Below are 24,721 nucleotides of genomic sequence, written 5' to 3' on the forward strand. Positions count from 1 at the left end.
GGGGCCTGCGCGTCTGGAAATTCGCACAATTCCACTGCCAAATCTTTAGGTCTTTTGCGTTCGCCATTTTGATTATTGGGGATTATAGTCCAGGTCTCACGGATAATATTTGACCAGATCGAAATGAACCTTTTGGGCCCACTTCCTGCGTCTAGTAAAGGAAATCACTGTGTTATTGTCGCGACTGATTAGCTCACTCGATACGCCAAAACAAAGGCTCTCCCAAAAGGCACAGCAGCGGAGGTGGCGCGATTTTTCATAGAGAATGTTGTGGTCAGACATGGTGCACCAACCATCATAATCACAGACAGAGGAACCGCATTCACGGCAGCGCTTTTAGATAATGTCCTGATGCTCAGTGTAACGACTTACCGCAAGACGACAGTCTACCATCCACGAAACAATGGGCTCACAGACCGCCTAAACAAAACTGTTGAAGACATGCTTTCAATGTATTTGGATGTCGAACCCAAAAATTGGAACGAGATCCTGCCTTATATAGCTTTTGCTTACAACACCGCCAAGCAAGAAACCACACGGATGACTCCGTTCAGCCTTCTTCGTGGACGAGTAGCACAGACGACGTTGGATGCAATGCTCCCACGCGAATGCGATCGCGCTGACACGGATGCAGATGCATTAACGCAATGCGCCGAAGCTAGACAGCTCGCGCGCATGCAGATCTGCCAACAGCAAGACTACGACGCAGGCCGCTACAACACTCGCCCTAGACACGTAACCTACGAAACGGGAGAGATAGCCGAGGACTATCCGATAAGTTGTTAAGGCGATACTTCGGGCTGTATCGAGTACTACGACGCCTAAGTGACATCACCTACGAGGTAGTCTCCGATAGCCCCTGTTGCACGAGACGTCGCCAGCACCGACCTGAAGTTGTTTACGTAGTACGCATGAAATCGTATGTCAGCGTATGACTGCGGTTTACTTCCCTACAGTGGCCTCCTCCATATAGCATGGGGGCAATGCTTCTTTTTCGAGGTAGACCAATTCCGCGTCTCTTCTATGTCGACGACAAGGACAACGATGGGAGCTCTAGTAGGCTTGGTATCGTGCGTCGGCCTAGCGGAGATTAGAAGACGAAGAGTACGTCCCTACGCTCGACTACTAAAACAAGCTGTTTTTGTTATACGTGTCCAAGTCTACTATCGTCGTTACAGGGCGACAATATCTACACGCGAAATGAAATCCCGTATAGAGCAGCGCTGAAATTTCGCATTAGGGAGTATCGATATTCCCTAATGCGAAATTACCTACGATTACGATTGTAATCCTCGGTAATTTTATGCACGAAAGCCAGAACATCACTTTAAAACTGTGCCACCAGCATTCTACTTATTTTCATCATAGTGCTATGATGGGGTGCGTTTATTTAACAGAAGAATTGATGAAAAGGATCCGCGCCGACACCGAGGCGCTACCAAGACAAGTGCACTTCGTTCTCCTCTTCTTGCGTCCTTGCCGTAGCTTTAGCGTAACACTCCTCCCTTCTCAGACGAAGCCCGCTGAGCGAGTAACTGTTACGTCCACTCGGAGTCACGTGGATGACAGCGTTTTAGGCGAGCGACGCGAACAAGCTGCGCCTTGTTAGACCGGTAACCATTGCACACGAGACGTGCAATCGAGTAGGTTACATCACTTAGGCGATCGGTGATGACGAAAGGCCCGGTGTAACGGGCCAGAAACTAGAGCACTGCACGGGCCCGGGCCGGCCCGAAAGCCCGGGCCCGGCCCGGCCCGCGGGCCGGGCCGGGCCGTCCGAATCGTTTTGTCGGCGGGCTCGGGCCGGGCCCGGGCTTAAAGCCGCGAGCCCGGGCCGGGCTCGGGCTTGAGGCGACGGGCCCGGGCCGGGCTCGGGCTTCAAGCCACGGGCCCGGGCCAGACTCGGGCCCGCTCATTGAAGGGCCTAAGTAGGCCTTCGAGCACACGCGACCGTTATGCATTGCATGGTTCAATGCATTCTGTGCCAAGCTGAAGTGACACGTGCAAGATGACTGTCATCATCATCATCAGTCTATATTTATGTCCTCTGCAGGACGAAGGCCTCTACCTGCGATCTCCAATTAACCCTGTCTTGCGCTAGCTGATTCCAATTTGCGCCTGCGAATTTCTTAACTTCATCACCCCACCTAGTTTTCTGTCGTCCTGGACTGCGCTTCCCTTCTCTTGGTATCCATTCTGTAGCTCTAATGGTCCATCGGTTATCCATCCTACGCATTACATGGCCTGCCCAGCTCCATTTTTTTCCGCTCAATGTCAATTAGAATATCGGTTATCCCCGTTTGTTCTCAGATCCACACCGCTCTCTTGACTGTATATCTTATCAGATCACTATATCTTATCAAAGAAAGTAGTAAAACAGATGAAGTTCTCATTTTTAATAGCGGAGCTGTTTCAGCCGGGCCTAATGTGTCCGCTGAATCCAAAAATGTGGGCCGATCCTGGCAGCAGTGCAGAAAGGGTCCAAGCGCAATGGCACATACACCTGTGAACTAGCGAAGCTGATCCTGGATAAGTCTAGCTAAGAATAGTGGGGACTAATTGCCTATCGATAGGCGATTGATAGCCAATCAATAGCTAGTCGATAATCGATCAATAATCAATACATTCCTGAAAATGTTGGGGATGACTTGGTAGTGCTTAGCCTAGCCCAAATACGTGGCCAATACCTTACGATAGCCAATCGGCAGCCAATCAATAGCTAATCGATAATAGATCAATAATAAATAAATTCCGATAACTTGGTAGTGCTTAGCCTATCCCAAATACGTGGCCAATATCTTGCAATAGACAATCAATAGCCAATCAATAGCTACTCGATAATCAATCAATAATAAATAAATTCCGGGAAATGCTGGGGATGACTTGGGAGTGCTTAGTCTAGCACAAAAGCGAGGACTAGCTAGGTGCCCATCATCTCCGCTGTCTCTTTAGCATTGCGCAGCCAGTGCAAGCTACGCTAATTTGGTTTCTCCTTTTCCGCAAAAACGAACATTGTTTCCGCGTAAGGAAAAATAAATTATTCAAAGAACCACTCCTCAAACCATTTCCATGTTACCGCTTTTGCGATCGCACTATTACCAGTGTCGATAATATGGCATTATTTTAGCGCTAAGGCCAGTTACTTTTTGCTTCAATGCATAAAACAGCGTTTTCCTCAAAACGTTAATTGGAACGCCCATGAATTTTGTCGGGCATATTGAAAATTAATATCTCGAAACTGGTTCAGTCCTGAGAATTCGTTCCAAGTGGATACGCCTTGCGAACTCAGCGGCTATAATTCGTAGATTGAAAGATGTGCAGTAAAATAATTAAAAAGTTAATTCGCGTAATTATGTTAAATATTGAAGTAGGCGTTCTTACCATCCATTAGGCCATCCATGTCAGAATTAGCTTGTACAACTACAAAAAACAATTAGCCTCCTCAGAGCGTCGTCACATTAATGCGAACACAAGAAATCCTGAGATATGGTCAATTCCATACTTCAGAACACTCTATAAGCATCAATCATTAATACATGACCTACCATTCACTTTCAACAGATACAAAAATGGCGGTAATTTCAGTAAGAAGGAAATCAGCTGACACTTTGGTCACTTGTAATGTATCTGATGTGATTATTATTCTGCCTTTCTGTATGGTTCTGAGTATATAATGTAAATCCTGTTTCGTTTTCTTAGCAAATGTTGATCTTGTAAAATTCAGTCTCATGCTATGTTGTATAGCTGGTGCTGCGTTGTTTTGTATAGCTAGTATTGTTATTGCAGTGTTGTTTAAAATGCATTCTGTTAAAACTTTTCCAATTCTGTTAACTCGCCGTTACGCAAATATTCTTTGCCTTTCCATTCATAGCTATTTCGTCTATGAGGAATTCCAGCGACAGCTGGAAATATATGTGAATTATTTTTCATGTGTGGTCTTTCGGGTCATGTCAAGCTACATATGTAGTTTTTAGTCCAAAATGACCGTCCAGCATGTAAACTGGACGATAAATTGATTTGATTTGATTGATTTCGTCGGACACTTTGAAAATTATTATCTCGAAACTGGTTTAGTCCTGAGAATTCGTTCCAAGTGGATACGCCTTGCGAACTCGGCGGATATAATTAGTGGATTGAAAGATGTGTCATGAAATAATTAATTAAAACGTTAATTAGCATAATTATGTTAATTCTTCAATTAGGTGTTTTGATTTCTCGGGGAAGTAATGGCCGCCTCATCGAGTAGTTTAGATCAAGGATTGTAACTGTGCTATCTGTCACAGCCAATCTTTAAAAATTTGGTTCAGCTAAAATGAAACGCCCTGTATACTTGCATGCTAAATGACATCATAGAACCATATCGTACAAATCAAGGTAAGTACATGCGCACCACCAGAAAAATAGTAGCACAGGCAATGGGCCGGATTACTGATGTTCCCGTGGGAGAAACAAAGATTTCGGCCTTTTATTGCTTATATACTGCAGCTGATTAAACCTTGAGAAGGTGAGGCTGACAGATACGGTACAATCTGTAAGTAAAAAAAGGAATTTTTTCTTACAGGCCGGGCCTGGTCATGCACACGCGGGCCCTAGTTAAGCTTAGTAATGAACGCCCGGGCCCGGGCCGGGCCCGGGCTCAGTAACACGGGCGCGGGTCGGGCCCGGGCTTGGAACTACGGGCCCGGGCCGGGCCCGGGCTGGTCTCGGTCATGTACGCTCGGGCCCGGGCCGGGCTCGGGCTTTGTATTACGGGCCCGGGCTGGGCTCGGGCCTCGTAAAGCGGGCCCGGGCCGGGCTCGGGCCGAAAAATCAGGCCCGTGCAGTGCTCTACCAGAAACTTCTGGCACAGGCCGCGCTTGCGAAGTGCACTGGTGCCCAAAGCCATACAATGTCCCCTTTGTCGTATGACACACTCTTATGTCGTGAATCGTAGCGGACCTTGGAGTGGTCTTGGGACGCCAACGTGCGGAGCTGAGCTATGCGGCGTGCTTCCTCAGCGCGGCAGAGAGTCTGGGCAATAGAAGCGTCCGTATGAGGAGTAAAAGGTAGAATTGTGTCAAGGAAGCTGCGGGGTGATCTAACATAAAGAAGATAGAAAGGGTTGTAGCCTGTAGTTTCATGCTTTGCGATGTTGTAGGCGTATGTCATAAAAGGCAAGATGTCATCCCAATTTTTGTGCCTGGGATCCACATTCATCGAAACATGTTGGTCAAAGTTCTGTTAGTGTTCTCGACGAGACCATTTGTCTGTGGGTGATGCGGGGTCGCGTGGCGAAACTGGCAAGCACAGAGACGCAACAGCTCTTCGACTACGTCGGCCACGAACTGGCGACCGCGATCGCTCACAACACGAGGGGGTCCATGACAGAGTATAACAGAGGACAGGAGGATGCGCGAAACCTCAGGAGCCGTGGCCGTTGGTATCGCTGCGGTTTCAGCATAACGCGTCAGATGGTCGACGCAGACTATAATCCAACGGTTGCGTTTGTTGAGCGTGGGAATGGGCCGAGAAGATCCACTCCAACCATTTCGAAAGGAGATGATGGTGGTGCTACAGGGTGAAGGAGTCCGACCGGAGCAGTATTAGGGCGCTTCAATTGCTGGCACTTGTTACAGCTGGCCACATACTTTTTTATATCCCGTCGCATACTGCTCCAGTAAAATTGGACCTGAATGCGGTGGTACGTTCTGGCGAAACCCAGATGCCCAGGGGTCGAGTCGTCGGGCATAGCACGGAGCACGTGGGTTCTCAATTTTAGGGACCACTAAGAGGAGGTGGGCGCCATCAGCCGCATAATTGTTCTTGTAGAGCAGGCCATCTTGGATGACAAAGCCATGGTGACCTGTTGGCTGAGCAGCTGAGGCGAAGAAGGAATCCAGGCTGCGGTCGTCACGCTGCTCTAGCCGCAAGGTGGCCACGTCGGGGAAAAGAATATCGTCGATGGCGGCCAGAAACTCATCGAAATTGTCGGCGTCACATACACTTGTTTGTAGAGGGAGCCTCGAAAGAGAATCGGCGTCCGCGTGATGTCGGCCACTCTTGTAACGGACTGTAAAGTCAAATTCCTGTAAACGTAGCGCCCATCGAGCAAGGCGGCTAGACGGGTCGCGGAGACCATCTAACCAACATAGTGGACGGTGGTCAGTAACGATCGTTAAGCGGCACCCGTAGAGATATGACCGGAACTTCTGGACTGCAAAGACGACGGCGCGACACTCTTGCTCAGTGACGGTGTAATTTTGTTCGGCCTTGCTCAACGAACGGCTGACGTATGCAATGGCATGCTCGGCGTCACCAAAGCGCTGCACGAGGACGGCATCGAGGCCGATTCCACTCGCGTCACTGTGCAATTGTGTTGTGGCAGAGGGGTCAAAATGACGAAGTATGGGTCCAAAAGAGAGGAGGAACTTCAGTTGACGAAACGAGAAATCACAATCTTCTGTCCAGATGAAAGGGTTATTCTTGCGCAGCAATGAAGTCAGGAGGTAGGCAGTATCGGCAAAGTTGGGCACAAAACGTCGAAAGTACGAGCAAAGACCCAAGAAGCTCCTAAGCTCGCACTGTGACTGCGGTTGTATAAAGCCGCTAACTGCAGTGACCTTCTGTGGGTCCGGTCGCGCCCCGTGCTTGTCCACTAGATGTCCAAGTACTAGCGCCTCTCGTTGGCCAAAGTGACATTTCTTTGAATTGAGTGTAAGGGCAGCTTGTTCAAGGTACGTCAAAACAATGTCCAGTTGATCGTTGTGCTCTGCAAAAGTGCGGCCAAAAATGACGACGTCATCAAGATAACACAAACAAATTTCCCATTTCAGGCCGCGCAGTACCGTGTCCATAAATCTTTCAAATGTTGCAGGTGCGTTGCACAAACCAAACGGCATAACGTTGAATTCAAACAAGCCGTCTGGGGTCACAAAAACGGTTTTCTCTTATCAATCGGGGTAGTTTGACTGACCATTAATACTTGTGGGAACATCAATATATCATGTCTTGTTTTTATAGTTACTGCTTATTTTATACGCAGCTATCGCATACGTATGAATATCGCTGCATCAAGGAAACAAGCTTTAGTAAACGTTTGTCTTGTACTTCTGTTTTAACACATAAACATCGAGAAGCTAAACAAGCGGTCCTTTCTTCTCAATTTTAAACATAATTACAGAAAATTGGTAATACTGCCATGTTGTGCTTTGGTATTTCTCTCTGTTCAGTTTATTGTGTCACGTGAACTGTCATGTAGAAAGCCACCTAGAAATTAGGCGTAACCTTGTTGTCCTTGTATGGTTGACTTTCAAGTATAGTTTGTTTGAAACGTTGACTATAGAGTCATCATAAAACTGTTGGCTGTGGGTTCACATCACAAATGTCTCGAACATCGTGTGCTCGCTTCACCGCACATTGTCAGTTGCACAAGTAAAAATACTATTTACTGCGCCTGTTTCTCGTACTATATGAATGTAAACCTTCCGATATAAATAAAGCTCTGAAAGTTGAAAATGGAAAATGCGACGCAACTCAGCGTTTTGGACTCTACGCTGACGAGGACTTAGAAACTTTTGCGACGCTATTTCATAACCTACATGTTCAACCGACGTATTGCGCACTCGACTATGAAATCGTGCCGGACGGCATTTTGCAATCACAGAGGCACCGCGCACCACCAGTAGTCGTCCATGTAGTGCTTCTTAAGCCTTTCTACTCCGCTGACAAACTTCGGGACTTTGTTTCTTTGTTGCTTTGTTATTTTCTTGACTACGGGCAAAGCCGAACTAAATCACGGTCGCCGGGCTGGTATACCACGTAGCGTCGTTGAAGATTCTAGTGTTGGCTGTCCGTCCTTTGCTGGCTCTTAATGCGCAGGCGGGCAAATTGTCGTGGTTCTGGGGCGCGCTGTAGATAGTCGGCGACGTCGAGATTCTCTTCGTCAGTAATGTGTGGCAGTATGGCGTCGAGAGTCGTCGTTGGGTTCCTTTCATAAACCAGCTTGAATGGCGTGAATTGAGTTGTTATTGCACCACAGTGTTCTAAGCGCAGCTTAAAAAGGGAAGGACCGACCGCATCCCAGGTCTCGTGTTCCACGTCGACGTACATACAGGTAGATAAGATGTCGGCAAGGGTCTTATTCAGGTACTCGTCAGGTCATTCATCTGCGAGTGGTAGGCGGTTGTCCTGCGGTCACTTGTCTGGCTGTATTGTAAAGTGGCTTGAGTAGGCTGCACCGTAAAAGCAGTTCCTCTGTCGGTGATCAGGACGCCCAGCTGGGGCACCATGTCATATCAGAATGTTATGACCTGCTATTTTTCGGCTTCGCAGGTAACGTAGACGGTAGCCATGACGATCCACTTAACCACGGATGTATACGTAGCAAATGGCCCCAACAACTACATTTCAATCTGCAGGAATGGTCGCCAAGGTGGCTCGGTTGGCTGCAGCAATCCCGCTGGCCTTGTTGGGGGTGTATTCCGTCGGTGGCAGTCTGGGCATGTCCTGACGTAGTATTCAACGTCAGGAGTGAGGCGTGACCAGTAATACTTCTCTTGTATCCTCGAAAGGGTACAGGTGATTCCGAGGTGCCCAACGGTCGCATCGTTATGCAGAGTGTGCAGAATTTCCGGACGCAGTGCTGAGAGCACAACAGGAAGGTAGCTTGGGCGAACTTGGTGAGAAGTTCTTTACGATGACGTCGTTTTGCAAGTAAAATGAAGATACTCCTTTGCCTAAATGCCCTAGGGATAACGTCGATTTTGCCTTCTAAGTACTGGACCAGGCTATTTAGTTTCGCATCTGCTCGTTACTGCTTGGCGAAGTCTTCCCCGCTTACTGTTCCCAGAAAGGCGTGGCCATCTTGGTTATCTTGCGGCAGCGTGTCGATGGGGCCTCGGGATAGGCAGTCGGCAGCAGAGTGATTCCGTCCGGACTTGTACACAACGCTGAGATCAAGTTCCTTGAGTTTGATACTGCATCGTGAGAGGCGTCCTGAAGGGTCCTTTAAATTTGCTAGCCAGTACAAGGCACGGTTGTCGCTTACGGCTTTGAAGGGCCTGCCGTATTGGTAAGGGCGGAATTTCGTGGTAGCCGAAATGGTGGCAAGGCATTCTCTTTTCGTCGCAGTAGAATAGGTTTCCGTATTCGACAGCGACCGGGTAGCGTTAGCAATAACCGTTTCAAATACGTCTTTCATTTGAATTAGACGGCGCCGAGGCCTAGGCTACTTGCGTCGATGCGGATTTCGGTGTCGGTGTCTTCATTGATGTGGGCAAGTAGTTGTGGTGACTGTATGCATCGCTTAAGCTCTTCGAATGCTTCGAATTGCGGAGTTTCCCACTTGAACTCGACGTGAAAATTTGTGATATGTCAATGGCTGAGCGATGAGTGAAAAGTCTTTGACGAAGCGCCTTTAATAGGCACACAGGCCACTCCTTCTTTCGTTGAGAAGAAGGCATTCCCTTCTTGTCGGCAGGCTGTAGAAAGTCAGCGATGGCAAATGTCTACTGCAGATCGGGACGGTCTGCAGATGTGCTGATGACGTGGTATGTGAACGGAGGCTCATAGTAAATGAAGGACACTTGAGAGTGAGACCTGATGACTTGATTGCTTATAGAACTATCCCAAGCTGCCTAAGGTATTTTGTCGAAGTTTTGAGCGAAGACATCATCCAGATAGACCAGACATGCTTGCCACTTCAACACTGCGAACACCGTGTCCATCCCATGATGGAAGGTGCAGGTGCCGAGCACAGCCTGATTGGCATGATCTTGACCTCGTAAAGACCGTCCGGCTTGATGAAGGCGGACTTTTCGCGATCCTTCTCGTGGAATTCTATTTGCCAGAAGCCAGTCTTGAGATCCATCGATGAAAACTTTTTAGCGCTGCAGAGCCGGCACAATACCTGTCTATCCGTGGGTGCGGGTACACGTCCTTCTTCCTTTTTCATAGCCGACAATAATCCATGCAGAAGCGCAAGGTTTCGTCATTTTTCTTCACCAAAAGTAGAGGAGACGCCCACGGGCTCTTCGATGGCAGGATTATTTCGTCGTGTAGAATTTCATTGACTTGCTGCTTTATGACTTTAGGTTCCCACGTCGAAACTCTGTACGGGCTCTGACGGAGGGGCGGAGCACATTTTTCGGCTATTATGCAATGCTCAGCCGCTGGTTTTGGTCGAATCCTGGAGGAAATCAAAAAGCAGCCTTTGTGTCGTCTTAGAAGAATTTTGAGCTGTTTCTGCTGACTCACTGGGAGACTCGGATTGACGTTGAAGCCAGGTTCAGGAACGATGTCCATCGATAGAAGCACTTTTCGTTGGACTTGTTTGGTGTTTGCTTAATGACATTGCAGCACGAAGGTGCAAATTACAAAAAAGACACACATACACAGAAGTGACTGGTGCGCCTGCGCGTTGGGCGCAGTATATGTACTGTATGTCGCTGTCTTTCGAACGAAGTTGTTGGTAGCGTCTGTGACGTGTGTCTTCTCTGTAATTGTACCTACGCGCTACAGTATGTCGTTATGTCCATCAAGGTAGATGCGGCAGAATCCGAGAGAACGAACGCATTGCTTATTTCCGCGGTTCCCCCATTGTATGCGATCGTCGTGCCCTTGCTGAGGTGTTTGTACTGCTGCCAGTACAGTTTGAAAAAATTACTTTCCCTTTTGCAGCATGCATACAATCGATTCCTCTTGCGGCGAAAATTTCGCATTCTTGCTGTAGATGTTGGGTGTCCACTACGATGCCTTCTAAGACTGCCGGTATTTTGGTGCCGCTCGAAGTTATGATACTGGAGTGAGTCGAGACGCTGACTTGGTCTTCAAGCACACTCAAGGCATGGTGATTCAGAGAGCTCTTTGGCAATATCACATTGTCTTTGGATAGTGTTATCGTCTTGGACTTGAACCAAATGATTGCGCGCGTTGGCTAAGAAAATCCACTTCAATAATTTTGTGTGATCCTACAACCGCACATTACCTGCTAATAAAGTCAGCAATGCAGTCGAATCCGGATCTATCGAATTTGAAGGGAATCACAAAAAGTTCTACATATAGTTAATTATATATTGTCGCGTGTCAACGCGAACAAGAGACAACACGTTGAACAAGACGGCGGAACAGCCTTAGAAAACACCAGAACAACAGACGTCTTCTTCGTCTTCGAGTTCCCCCTGTCCCACTACACGGAGCACGTTAAAGCACATATCGTCATCGTAGTCTAAATGTCTACATAGAGCACGCGTCATTTGCTCTCCCTCGAAAAGAGCAGCGCCCCGATGCTAAACAAAAAGTTCGCTTGGTGAACACGAAAGTCCCTCGTACAGTCACTCGCTGACGTAGGGCTTCATGCGCACTACGTGCACAAGTTCAGAACGGTGTTGGCGGCGCTTTGTGCAGTAAGGGCTATCTGGAACGACCTCGTATGTGACGTCACTTAGCCGACGGAGCACTTTATAGGGTTCGAAATATCGCCTCAGCAGCTTCTCGGATAGTCCCCGTTTTCGTATAGGCGTCCAGACCCATACTCTGTCACCGGTGTCGTAAGTTACAGGCCTATGACGGGCATTATAGCGACCTGCATCGTATTCTTGCTGCAGGTGTATTCGCACGCGTGCGAGCTGCCTGGCTTCTTCTGCACGTTGCGTAAACGCATCGGCATCCGTGTCAATGTCGTCAGGTTCGTGTGGTAGCATGGCGTCTAGCATCGTCCTTACTTCGCGTCCGTGGACAAGGCGGAATGGAGTCATCCGTGTAGTTTCTTGTTTAGCCGTATTATAAGCAAACTTGATATAAGGCAGAATCTCGTCCCTATCTTTGTGATCTAATTCACGTACATGGAAAGCATGTCTTCGAGTGTTTTGTTCAGGCGCTATGTTAGTCCGTTTGTTTGTGGATGGTAGGCTGTTGTCTTTCGATGAGTTGTGCCACTGAGCATCAGGACGTGATTTAAAAGCGCGGCTGTGAATGCGGTGCCTTGGTCTGTTATGACGATGGTTGGTGCGCCATGTCTCAGCACAACATTCTCTATGAAAAATCGGGCCACCTCTGCTGCTGTGCATCTCTGGATAGCTTTTGTTTCGGCGTAGCGAGTGAGATAGTCAGTTGCTACAATAACCCAGCGGTTACCAGTAGTAGAGGTAGGGAGTGGACCCAAGAGGTCCATTCCGATCTGGTCAAATGGCGTTTGCGGTACTTGAACGGGTTGTAGCAAACCGGCTGGTTTCGTAGGAGGTGACTTGCGCCGCTGACAATCTAGGCAGGTCCGAACGTGATGTTTCACGGCAACGGGCAGTCCTGGCCAATAATATCTTTGTCGCACTCTTTTCAGTGTTCGCGTATATCCTAGATTCCCAGAAGTGACCTCGTTGTGGCATGCTTCCAGTACTTCCCTGCGAAGAGCAGTAGGAACGACGAGCGGCTTGATCCGCTCGATGTGAAGTTCATTTTGTATAGAACTTTGTTCCTTAAGCAAAACGACGATAACCCTCTTGTGAAAGCTTTAGGTGCCGTCCGAGTTCGTCCGTCCAAGAAATTCATCAGGCCAAGCAACTCAGGGTCGTCACGTTGTTGTTGTGCAATGGTAGACGTGTCGAAAAGACCGAGGAATGCTGTTTCCTCTTCATCGGTCGAAGGAGCTGATTCTATGGGTGACCGAGAGATGCAGTCGGAGTCGGTATGCCGTTTCCCCGACTTGTGCAGGACCGTCATATCAAACTCTTGCAGTCTGAGGCTCCAACGTGCTAATCGCCCGGAAGGATCTTTCAGATTTGTGAGCCAGCAGAGTGAATGATGGTCGCTGATAACCTTGAAGTGCCGACCATACAAATAAGGGCGAAATTTTGTAACCGACAATACCACGGCGAGGCATTCTTTCTCGGTTGTAGAGTAATTTGCTTCTGCGCGTGAGAGCGTTCTGCTTGCATAGGCGATTACTCTTTCTGTGTCCTCCTGGCACTGCACAAGAACAGCTCCGAGACCAACAATGCTGGCATCAGTGTGAAGCATTGTCGGAGCTGTCTCGTCAAAGTGGGCAAGCACAGGGGCGTTTGTAAGCGGTTCCGCAAATCGGTAAATGCAGCTTGCTGTTCGTCGCCCCATACAAACGCAACGTCATCTCTCGTGAGGCGAGTTAACGGCGACGCAATGCGAGCAAAGTCTGCAATAAACCGCCGATAATAGGCGAAGAGGCCCAGAAAGCGTCTGACAGCCTTTTTATCAGAAGGAACAGGGAACTGTGCGACAGCGGCAATTTTTTTAGGATCCGGGCGGACTCCCACGTGACTGACGACATGGACAAGAAACTCTAGCTCCGCAAAGCAAAAGTGGCATTTCTCCGGCTTTAGGGTGAGGCCGGCAGACCGTATAGACTGCAGAACTGCTTCAAGCCGTTCAAGGTGCTCGTCAAACGTTGCGAAAAACACTATGACGTCGTCGAGATAGACTAAGCAGGTTTTCCACTTCATCCCCGAAAGCACGGTATCCATAAGCCGTTGAAAAGTAGCAGGTGCAGAGCACAAGCCGAAAGGCAAGACCTTAAATTCGTATAGTCCATCTGGCGTGACAAAAGCGGTTTTCTCACGGTCTCTCGGGTCTACTTCAATTTGCCAATACCCGCTCTTTAAGTCCATGGAAGAGAAATAACGAGCGCTTCGAAGCCTATCAAGTGAATCGTCTAGCGGGGAAGCGGATACACGTCTTTTTTTTTTGTAACCTGATTTAGCTTTCGATAATCCACACAAAAACGTATGCTGCCGTCCTTCTTCTTTACCAAAACTACAGGTGATGCCCACGGGCTCTTGGAAGGCTGAATCACATCGTCTTCGAGCATTTGGTTTACCTGCCACTGTATCGCTTCACGTTCTTTTGGGGCCACACGATAAGGGTTTTTGTGAATCGGTCTCGCTTCGTCCTCTGTGATTATGCGGTGCTTGGTTAGGGGCGTCCGACCGACTCTTGACGTCGTCGCAAAGCAATCGCGGAACTCGGCCAGTAGTGCAAGAAGTCGTTCTTGCTCGTATTGCGGTAAAGTAGCGTTTACGTCAAGCACAGGTGCTGGGTCTTGCGCATGCGCTTCTTCTAGTACAGAAAAGCACCCACGAACATCAGCGACATCGTCAAAATAGGCCACAGCCATGCCCTTTGGTAGGTGCCGTCGCTCTGTGCCAAAATTGGTCAACAACAGGTTCGTGCGCCCATCGGTGATATTTACGATGCCTCGTGCAACGGCGATACCGTGAGTAAATAACAAGGGAGTTACTTGGTCTGCAAGTCCTTCAGAATCAAACGGTACGTCACATGCAACCGAAACAAGTAGACATGACCGAGGTGGGACGACCACGTCGTTTTCGATTAGACGACAGGCGTTGCGTTTCGGCGATAAGCAGGGAAATAAATCCGGAGCCCTGTGAAACGTAACCAAGCGGTCCGGGATGTTAATTATGGCGTCGTATTCCCGTAGAAAATCCATGCCTAGGATTAACTCTTTACAGCATGTTGCAAGAAGTACGAAAGTTGCCACGAAGGACGAACCTCCTATGGTGACTCTCGCCGTGCAGCTTCCATCAGGCGTGAGCAGTTGGCCGCCCGCAGTCCTTATATGAGGTCCGGTCCAGGGCGTTTTTACTTTCTTAACGCGAATGGCTAGAGCTTGACTCATTATCGAATAATAGGCACCAGTGTCGACTAGCGCTGTCACTTGCTGTCCGTCAACTGACACAATAATATCGGCGCTCACAATTTCGTAGGCGTTAGAGTTTGTCGGTTTCACGGCGTCCTGCGGCGGGATCATTGGGGGTTTTTCGTCGTCTTGTCGGCCCGCAACAATACCCCCAGAGGTCGCCGCCGGTAGTTTCCCCGGCGTGGACTGGGCGACCTTCTTCCCCGGAGGTCAGCAAAAGTACGTCCACTCGGTGCAGATGAATGAGCCGGGGACGGAGAGTGTGACCGCCGGCCAAATTCGGGCTGGTGGTTGGGCTGAGAGTCATCGTTCAGAGTGCGCGTTGCGGGAGCACCTTGAAAAGTAGCGTCGTCGCGGCGTAGCATGTAGTCGTCACAGGTGCGTCGACCGTCGGACCAGGATTGATAAGGTTGAAATGAGGCATCGCGGTACCAGCAATGGCGGGAATCATGGCCGATGCCTCCGCAGTGATAGCAGAGGGGGCGCCTAGTGACAGTGCGCCATACGTCCGTTCTTCGAATTTGCGGCCGCCTCGAAGGCTCGTCTTGTGGCGGTGACCAAAATGCAGCTGACGGCGGCTGGCGGTAGGACGGGATTGGCACAACGGGCGGATGCCTCAAAGGTTCCTCTGTTGCTGATGACCATGGTGTGGCCCTCGGTGGCTGATGGTGTGACCGCATGGACATAACAGCTGGTTGACGTCGGACAGCGTCGGCATAACTTAGGGGACGCTGCTCGTAACCAGGATCGCCTGCGGAGAACGCTTGCCTAATTTCCTCACGTACGACTTCAGCGACTGACGCCATGGGTGTGCCCATTGCCGGTATCCCGAGCTTCTGAAGTTCTTCGCGAATAATCTCCCTAATTAGATCACGAAGGGAGTTCTGATTGCTAACGGTCATTGCGGCGGCATTGATAGGAGTGCTGGTGGGCAAGCGATCGTACTGCCTACATCGTAGATGGAGTGCGCGTTCAATACCAGTGGCTTCCTTTATAAAATCCGCCACGGTAGTCGGTGGATTGCGCACAAGTCCGGCGAACAGTTATTCTTTTATGCCACGCATAAGGTACCGTAATTTATTTTCCTCGGGCATGTGCGGGTCAGCTCTACGACACAGGCGGGCCATGTCCTCGGCAACCATCGCTACAGTTTCGTTGGCTTTCTGAAAGCGCAGCTCAATTAGTTGCTGGGCATGTTCCCGTCGATCGACACTCGCAAATGTTTCAATTAGCTGATGTTGGAAATCATTCCATGTAGCGAAACTGGCTTCGCGGTTTTCAAACCACGTGCGAGCACTACCGTCAAGGGCGAAATACGCGTGGGAGAGCTTTTGTTGAGCAGTCCACCCATTGAAATTGGCAACACGTTCGTACTGGTCAAGCCAGTCTTCAACATCTTCATGTGCGCCACCATGAAAGCGATCGGGAATCAGTGGTTGCAGAAGGATTACCTGGGACGGACTGTGAGTAGAGCTGTCTTGTGGAACTCGTGGAACCTGTGGCAGGCTGGCGGCTGCCATTGGCAGAGGTAGACAGGGCTCGGACGAGCGTTCTTGTAGGGGGTTGAGCTCGGGGGCAAGGCCTAGAACCGCCGACTGAAGCGATGTACAGGAGTTGTAATTGGAGATGAGCTGGATGAACGGCTCCCCGGAAGAGTTCGGAGCATCAGGCAGGGTTGTATACCCAGCACCTTCACCAGTGTCGCGTGTCAACGCGAACAAGAGACAACACGTTGAGCAAGACGGCGGAACAGCTTTATGATGATGATGATGATGATCCTTCACCATGGCTCGCACCCACTGAGGGGGATAGGCCAAGAATCGGGCGGCAGTAGGTAGCTAAAAAAAAAATTCTTTTTGACAATGAGATACCCAAAGTAAAGAAGGCACAAACAAAAACAAAGAAAATTTTGTATACCTAGAGTATTGTGCCAACGAGCAGTCAGACTAACCGAAAGGTGAAAAATATAGTTATTATCAAGGTCAGAAAAAATACAATGTTACTAACGAATTTGGAGAAACAAATTTCAGTGAAATGAATACTGATCTGATAGGTAGAATAAGGTTACTATAATTAACAGGGTAATCGTCTTGTTTCTGTTAAAAATTGAAAGACTGCGCAACAAACGTCTCTGTGACAATAGCCGAGGGAGGAGGCCCCAAATGATAATAATACTGGTGTACTTAATCTTAATCCAATTTTGCAGAGTGGAGCTTCGAGTAATTTCGTTCTCTGGTTTGAATAACGTCGGCATGATAAAAAGTAGTGGTCTATTGTTTCAATTTCCTTACAATTTTGGCACAGAGGGGACATCGTCAGACCAGCTCTGTGTAAATAGAAATTCAATTCCGGGATGCGACAGCGTAATTTGGAGAATGTAACTTCTAACTGCCGAGAAGGACACCACTGATTATTCCAGCCAAAACCGAGATGCTGAAAGTCTGTAGATGGGATCAGCGATAATTTGATTAAGTCATTTCGTAGGCTAAACGTTCTGAATCTCGATGCAGTGACGTAAGCTGTATCCGGTAAAATATGAAGCACAGGTCCATTTAAAGATGTTCTGGCTAATAAATCTGCCATTTCGGGAACAGCTTTAGAAAACACCAGAACAACAGACGTCTTCTTCGTCTTCGTGTTCCCCCTGTCCCACTACACGGAGCACGTTAAAGCACATATCGTCATCGTAGTCTAAATGTCTACACAGAGCACGCGTCAATATATCAAATAATAGGCCCTGCGGCAAACGGTGGCTTACCGCCTGGTGCGTACGAGAGCCGGTATTTTACTGCACACCACTTGTATAAAAAATTCAGAGCCCTTCCGCTACTGTGAAGATCGCAGCCAGCAAAGGTGTGAATACGATGGCTCTGCTGTAGTTAATTTTTCCCCCACGATTAGTATGGGCATATCGTCATTGGGCATTACCCAACCGAACATGTCTATCATGAATATTCTGGTTGAGAAACTCGCGTTGAAACCACGCCGCCGCACCAGGGAAGTTGGCGCTGCGTTGCCGAGGCGTGCACCGCCGTTGTCGGCTTGCTGGAGGGCAAGACAACACGGACGTTTGGCCTCAACATCACGCTCCCGCAACTAGCTGTGGGTGGCTCTTCACTGACGTTTCGCATGCGCTTCGGAAGCCCCCACACTAGAATCGGCACGTCGACGAGGAGCCCTTTCACGAGCGAGTTCGTGGTGACATTGCTCAAAGGTGTTAGGACACGTCGTCAGTTGCCCATGAATTGCTCATCCGCCCTCAAGGAATGGCTCATACCCCCGTAAACGCGGCCTCCCCATCACGACGACAAAAGAGAAGGGAAATTCTACGCTGGAATGATTAGCGGCAACGCAGCCAGCTATGGAAGCAGACGACGACGACGAACGCGGGGGCAGTGGTACGAGCGCGTGATCGATATGTCGTCCGATGGTGCGAGCGCAAACCGAGCGGCACCAACTAGCCAGCTGCGGAAGAAGACAAAAAGGCTCGATCCAATGCTAATGATGACAGTTTTTATTGCGATAGCAATTATATGGACACTTCAACCGGATTTCTGCCGTCGGCGTCGCCGTCGCCGTCGCCGTAGCCGTAGCCGTCGCCGTCGTCGTCGCCGTCGCCGTGAGGTTCCGTATAGATAAAATCTTCACCGCGCGCCGTATGCCCGAGCGCAAGCGTGCTGGGACGCACGCTATCACGGAGAGCGAACGCACTCAATCCCCCACGCGCAAGCAACGAAGCGGGAAGCCAGCGCCGGAGGGAGCGGGGGGGGGGGGGGGGGCACTTCTACTGTGCCAACAACCGCGCTCGTCGCTCGGCCGCACGGTCTCTTATCTCTCCCGCGCGCAAGCAAGGAAGCGGGAAGCCAGCGCCGGAGGAAACGGGGGGGGGGGGGGGGGGGCGCACTTTTCTGCCAACAACCGCGCTCGTCGCTCGCCGCACCGTCTCTTATCTCCACACGGCTCTGACCTTTATGAGCCGTGCATTCGCGGCTCAGTTCCTGACTAGCGATAGACCGCACGTACCTTCGCCCGCAGCGGCGTATGCTTGCTGCCAGCGTTTTGACAGTCGTTGCCTGCAGTCATTCAGTGTGATCTCTTCATGTTTGTTTGTGCGCGCTCACACCACGCTTGTTCATTCAGTTAGTAATAGTCGGGTCACATTTCCCAACGCACGCTACACATGTAATGCTGCCCGGATCGGCAGTGCAGCGCTACAGGTGTGTCCCTTCGCACGCGCGATGCCCACGGGAAGCGCTTCTCATCAACACCACCTTTTCACACGCGCCTTCTCGTGGTCATCGAGTCTCTCTTCATGTCGGTCTACTTACGCCGCCGCACACCTGCTTACTTAATCAGCTCATGTTTACTACAATTCATATTGTTACCAAAGCCGCTCACCTTACTTCGTATGACATTGCTGTGTTGCTATCGCATTCATTGCTTCGCCCTTAGGGCGAAACTGTGACATTTTTTTTCTACACGCGGACACGATCCTGGAGAACTTGGTCTTAACAGCTTCGCTGAAAAAAGCAAGCACACCTTTATTTACCTGCAAAAATGATTGCTTGATCACTTTGAACTTTATTGCTAAGTCTAACTTGATTCTTTCCTTTGCACTTGCAGCAGTCATCGCTTGCGGAACATGAACTCACGAATGCACACTCAAGTCACACGACGACGTCGCGAAAATCGGAAAGAAGGAAGTTGATATTCGTGGTAGCACGCGGGCATGACGAACACCTCGACGGGCCTCAACTGACTGCACACACAACCCACACATCTCAACTAACTGCACATTCTATTCTCCACGTCCAGGCGCCAAAAGACCTCAAAGTCCACCGAGAAGTGCACTTTGAGGTCTTCGGCATGGCGCCGCGTTCGATATATCGATTGTACTGGCGAACGGGTGTTCTATATACGCGTGTAGCAGCCGTATACATTTGCGTGGGATCTTCAAGGGGATTTTGCTGCCGTTAAATATACAGATTAATTCGTTATATGTGGGTGCGATCTATCCGCGTTCGACTGTATATCGCGCGGCTCATAACGTCGGCACTGTAGTTAAACTTGATGCACTTGCGAATTTGGGTGACAAGGATTGCTGCTTTCTCCAACTGATAAAACATTAAAAGACGTTTCCATGACTACGATGGCCATTGTATTTTGAAAATTAACAGTGACATAGTGTACACGCACTTCAATTTGTTTGTAGTGGCACCAGCCAAGTCGCTTTTTCTGTGTTTTTAAAACTACAGCACAGACTTGTATCGAATGTCCGAGCTCTTACTTGCATTTGGGAGCTGGGCGCGCCAACCACTGTGGTACAGCGTCTTCCCAAGCTCTAAATTTAGAGAACTGTATATCACATCGTGCACTAGGGCTAATGCAACGATTGCTAATTGAATTTGATGGCAGACTGGCCTGCAATAGTGCCACACCCTGAAGGATAGAAGAAATTTTTGTGGGCCTAGTTGGTGCATACTTGATAAACTTTTTAAAGCGCAAACATGCGACAAGGCACAAATTAAAGGTCAGTCAGGTCAGCGCCTGTCCCGTGTCTGACCTTCCTTTTGTGCCTTGGCTCTTGTTTGCGCTTTGAAAAGTTTATCAAATGTGAAGAATAATTTATGTGCGACCTTATGTTTGGCGTAACGCTCTTGCTGTAGTACATTTTGCCACAGCAGATAAACTGTACAAATCGTAGAACACCATTTACTTCTGCGTGCGAAAAAGCAACTGTTTGCTTCGTGACGATGACTCGGTGACAGAGTGGGAGCTCCCATCCACGTCTTCCGAAACAATGGTAAATCGACAAAAATAAGAGTGAGAAATCAACGGGAACGGCACCTGTGCCATCTATAAATACACTCTCCGCAGTAAACAACTTTACAATGAAACTTTTCGATTCAGGCAAGTGTTCTTGCATATATTATATATGTGTATATGTATATATATATATATATATGTATATCCACGCTTGAGAGCCAGAGTGATGACATTTACTTGGATATATAGGTGAGTGCGTCTTCTATTACACCATGGAAAATATTGCATTGTAGGTACAAGTAACTGTATAATCGCTGGGTTATTGTTACGTGTATAGTATGTCACTGCGTAAATTCGAAAGCGCTGTTTAAGAAGTTGTAAATGTACAATTCGGACCTGCAACGACGCGTTTTATTTTCTGCACTTGTATGTAGCAGGTATGTGCAAAGCTCATTACACAAGCAGATGTATTTGGAACAAGCCAAATCATGTAAAACCATCACTCTTTCACGCGTTATCAAAAAAAGAAATAGCAACGACCCTTGTAGCACAGTGTGAGGTAGGAAAGAAGTTTCCTCGAGCACACAAATATTTACGGCCGCAGGCTGCGCGCTAGGAATGTCAATAGACTTACAGATCTTTAAAAATATTCATACATGAAATGAGTAATTTTTCTGCAGTAAAATATTTGAGACTGTTACCATGCAATCGCTCACTTTTCTTTAAATATCTTAAATACAACATTTTGATGTGATTTCCTTGCACAGAAAACCAACAGCCTCCCGCATTTTTAGCCATATCGCGCGAGCGCCCATCAGGCGTCATTTTAGCGCCTTTAAGCGGCGATACTCGGCGAGAACAGCTGAAGTACTCTCAAGTGCACTAAGCACTCTACTGCACAAGAGTCGTCTAATGCGTTGTTCGCGCCACTGTATTACAGTGTTCTCGCGTGATAAAGCTAAAAATGCGGGAGGCTGTACATGTGACTTTGACGCTATTTTAACGATATAGAGTTTTACAAAATTTCAATAGAAAGTATGCGCAGCAGTTAATACCTCAACTTCATTTCTACAACATTGATAACTTATGCAAATACATAGAAAGTAGTCCGTGTAACAAACATTCACTATACACATACATACACATACACATGACATGGCTCTGGCTGCTAGAAGCACGTGGTCGCGGGATTAAGTCCCGGCCACGACGGCCGCAATTCGATGGGGGCGAAATGCGAAAACATCCGTGTACTTAGATTTAGGGGCAGGTTAAAGAACCTCCTCAGATCTGTACATCCTCAGACTTGCTTTTTTGGTATACATTTTTATTCGCTCATGCTGTCACACGGCATAATCTCTGAATTCAAACAAATGCAGTTATATTTAATAACATTGCTTGTTTTCAAAACATGCCTACATATAGGGAAATCGAGCAGCAGGCTGGCAACTGCCACCGAGAGAGATTCTCGCTTAGCGGGGAGGGAAGAGTTGCATAATGTGCAGCACAATGTCTCTCGTAGAAGACGTCTACACCACGTTGCACTGGGGAGTGGGAAAATTAAACTGCCACCAGACGGTGCACAAAACCTGCCTACTCTAAAGTCCCTATGTATGAAAAGTACCGCCATCCTTTGATCAACGCTGCTTCGATCTCTCCTGTATCTCCGATTGGACGATGATAGCGCACGTTTACTTCTTTATATTTTTTTTTCGCCGCATAGCCATGTTGAAAGTAACTCTGCGCAGCCGCAGTCTCCGGCGGCGGCGGCGGCGGCGGCGGGCGCCCGGCCTGAAAGCTTCAACGTGACCTTTCTAGGGCCGCCACCGTCTACTTGCTTTCGCAAGCAATAAATAAAGAAAAAAAAAGCAAGCGCTTCAGGAGAGGAGACGGCGGAGGAAAGAGTAGATGGATACTGCCTACTCTTCTGAAAGGAGGATACTGCAAAATACGAATGGAAGAAGCGAAAGAGTAAGAAAAGGAAGAGAAAGATGACAAATTAAAAAAAAAATTTACCGGCTGTTACGATACTCCCTAATGCGAATTTCGAGCGCCGCTGTTTAGGCGTTTTGAATTCACGGTATATTGTGCCAAAGAATGTGATTCTGAACGACAGGGTGCTCTCGGCGGCGGCGCTGAGCCTCTGCTCGGGCAGCTCGTTTAGCAGCACCGGCAGAAGAAACATTTCCACCGGTTCCGTTGCACATTGTTCAGCAAGAAAGCGCGATAAAGGGAACGCGTGGCTCGCTCAGAGCGCATTGTCTAGCTGCGGCGACGCCGCAGCCAAAGTAGCGCAAGCGCAGTGAGTCCGAAGCCCCCGCCAGCACTTTGTTTCCGCACTGGCCGCATGCCTGGTCGCCGCGGGCACTCCGCTTTCCACCTCCCCCTCTCGCCATACCCTCCTCCGTTTTCCGCCTCATGGTTCCGCTGCACTCTCTTTTGCGCTTTCTTCATCGCGCTTCTACGCTCTCGCACTTTTGTTATCGCCCGCGGCGCGCGTTCGCCAAGGTAGATGTACCTGGTAGCGAAGCTTCCATAGAAGCCCATACGTTCAGAACATGGTTGCTTACCGGCGGTTCATGGGGCTTAGCGCCATCTGTGTGAGGAGGGAACACTTCCGGCGGAAGAAAAAATAATTTGACGTCATATCCGTCAAAAACAGAAGTGACGTCATTTTGTTCTCATAGGCGCGAAATTTGTTTTCGGAGGCCTGCCTTAGAGCTGTATATTCAAATGCCCCGCCATTCGACTTCATGGGCGTTCCGAGTTTTCAGCGCGAAAAGCGACGCCGGAAAAAATCAGCCGTACGGGTGTCGAAATCGCATCGCTGCACAGAACATACTTTCTTAGGAGGCCGGCGAACACTTTGGGCGTAGATCGCGTTGAGTGCTCGTCCTTTCGTCGGACGCCAAGCCCGTCGGCCAGCGCTGTTGCGCGAAAACAACTAAAGTAAACAAGTATCTGACGGTCGCTACTATTACTTTTGACTGCACAGGTTAAGAAACAATAAAACGACCCGCGTCACCTAATTCAGACAAACGTCGACATCAAACACATGTGAGGGGGGCGTATTGTAACATGTGAACATTACGAGCGCGCCTTTCCACGCACTCCACGAGTTGCATGGCATTGCAAGTGATAGCGGCGTCAACGCCCACCGCTATCGATGGGCGCTCTCACGGTGGGCCCTGAAAAAAGGTATATATTGATAATGATCTAGTAACATACAGTTGTATCTTTTCTCGCCATGCATATATAAAATGAATTAGGAATTTTATTTTCGTTGAATGAATATAACTGCGTCTCGCTTTAATTTAAAAACGCTTTTTTTCTTTCCCAGTGTTTATTCCCCCCAAACATAGTCGCGCTTCAATCGCTGCTCCCATAACCACCCTTGCTGATGTCGGTGACAATTGGTTCTGAACCGCTTTTCGCCCGAAGCTTCGCGACCTATGTGGATTGACCTTGCGTTCGCTCTCATCTTTCGCTGTGCTCGTTCGCTCGGTTACGCCGCCGATGCTCGCTGCACGAACGGGTGCCTGAGCAGCGTAGAGCATTGCACGGGCCTGATTTTTCGGCCCGAGCCCGGCCCGGGCCCGCTTTACGAGGCCCGAGCCCAGCCCGGGCGCGTAACACAAAGCCCGTCCCGGGCCCCGGGCGTTCATGACCGAGACCAGCCCGGGCCCGGCCCGGGCCCATGTTACTCAGCCCGAGCCCGGCCCGGGCCCGGGCGTTCGTTACTAAGCTTAGCTAGAGCCCGCGCGTGCATAACCAGGCTCGGCGTGTAAGAAAAAAAATCTTTTTTTACTTACGGATTGTACAGTATCTGTGAGCCTCACCTTTCAGACGGTTAATGAGATGCAGTGTATACGCAATAAAAGACCGAAATCTTTGTTTCTCCAACGGGAACATCAGTAATCCAGCCCATTGCCTATGGTGCGCATGCACTAACCTTGATTTGTACGATATGGTTCTATTATGTCATTTAGCATGCAAATATACAGGGCGTTTCATTTTAGCTGAACGTAATTTTTAAAAATTGCCTGTGGCAGAATGCACAGTTATAATCATTGATCTAAACTACTCGATGAGGCGGCCATTACTTCCACGACAAATCAAAGCGCCTAATTGAACAATTAACACAATTACGCTAATTACCTTTTTAATTATTCATTTTGTGACACATCTTTCAGCTTACGAATTATAACCGCTGAGTTCGCAAGGTATATCCACTTGGAACGAATTCTCAGGACTAAACCATTTTCTAGATATCAATTTTCAAAGTGTCCGACAAAA

The 24,721-nt window shown here is 48.8% G+C and overlaps 1 protein-coding gene across 7 annotated transcripts in view; it reads left to right on the top strand.

The window, feature by feature from the left end:
- Nucleotides 1-24,721, top strand: part of LOC119453786 (uncharacterized) — a 139,964-nt gene that overhangs the window by 10,499 nt on the left and 104,744 nt on the right. For 5 of the 7 annotated variants that reach the window (XM_037715841.2, XM_049668509.1, XM_049668510.1 and 2 more), the window contains exon 1: nt 20,612-20,677. The exons of 1 other annotated variant lie outside the window; for it this stretch is intronic. In XM_037715841.2, coding sequence (XP_037571769.1) covers nt 20,655-20,677 — 23 coding nt within the window. In that variant the 5' untranslated portion in view covers nt 20,612-20,654. Of the gene's footprint in view, nt 1-20,611; nt 20,678-24,721 lie in introns of those variants that run through there. One more of the 7 variants, XM_037715843.2, reaches the window with a different exon arrangement.

Source organism: Dermacentor silvarum, chromosome 5, assembly GCF_013339745.2.
Source record: "Dermacentor silvarum isolate Dsil-2018 chromosome 5, BIME_Dsil_1.4, whole genome shotgun sequence".
NCBI lineage: Eukaryota > Metazoa > Arthropoda > Arachnida > Ixodida > Ixodidae > Dermacentor > Dermacentor silvarum.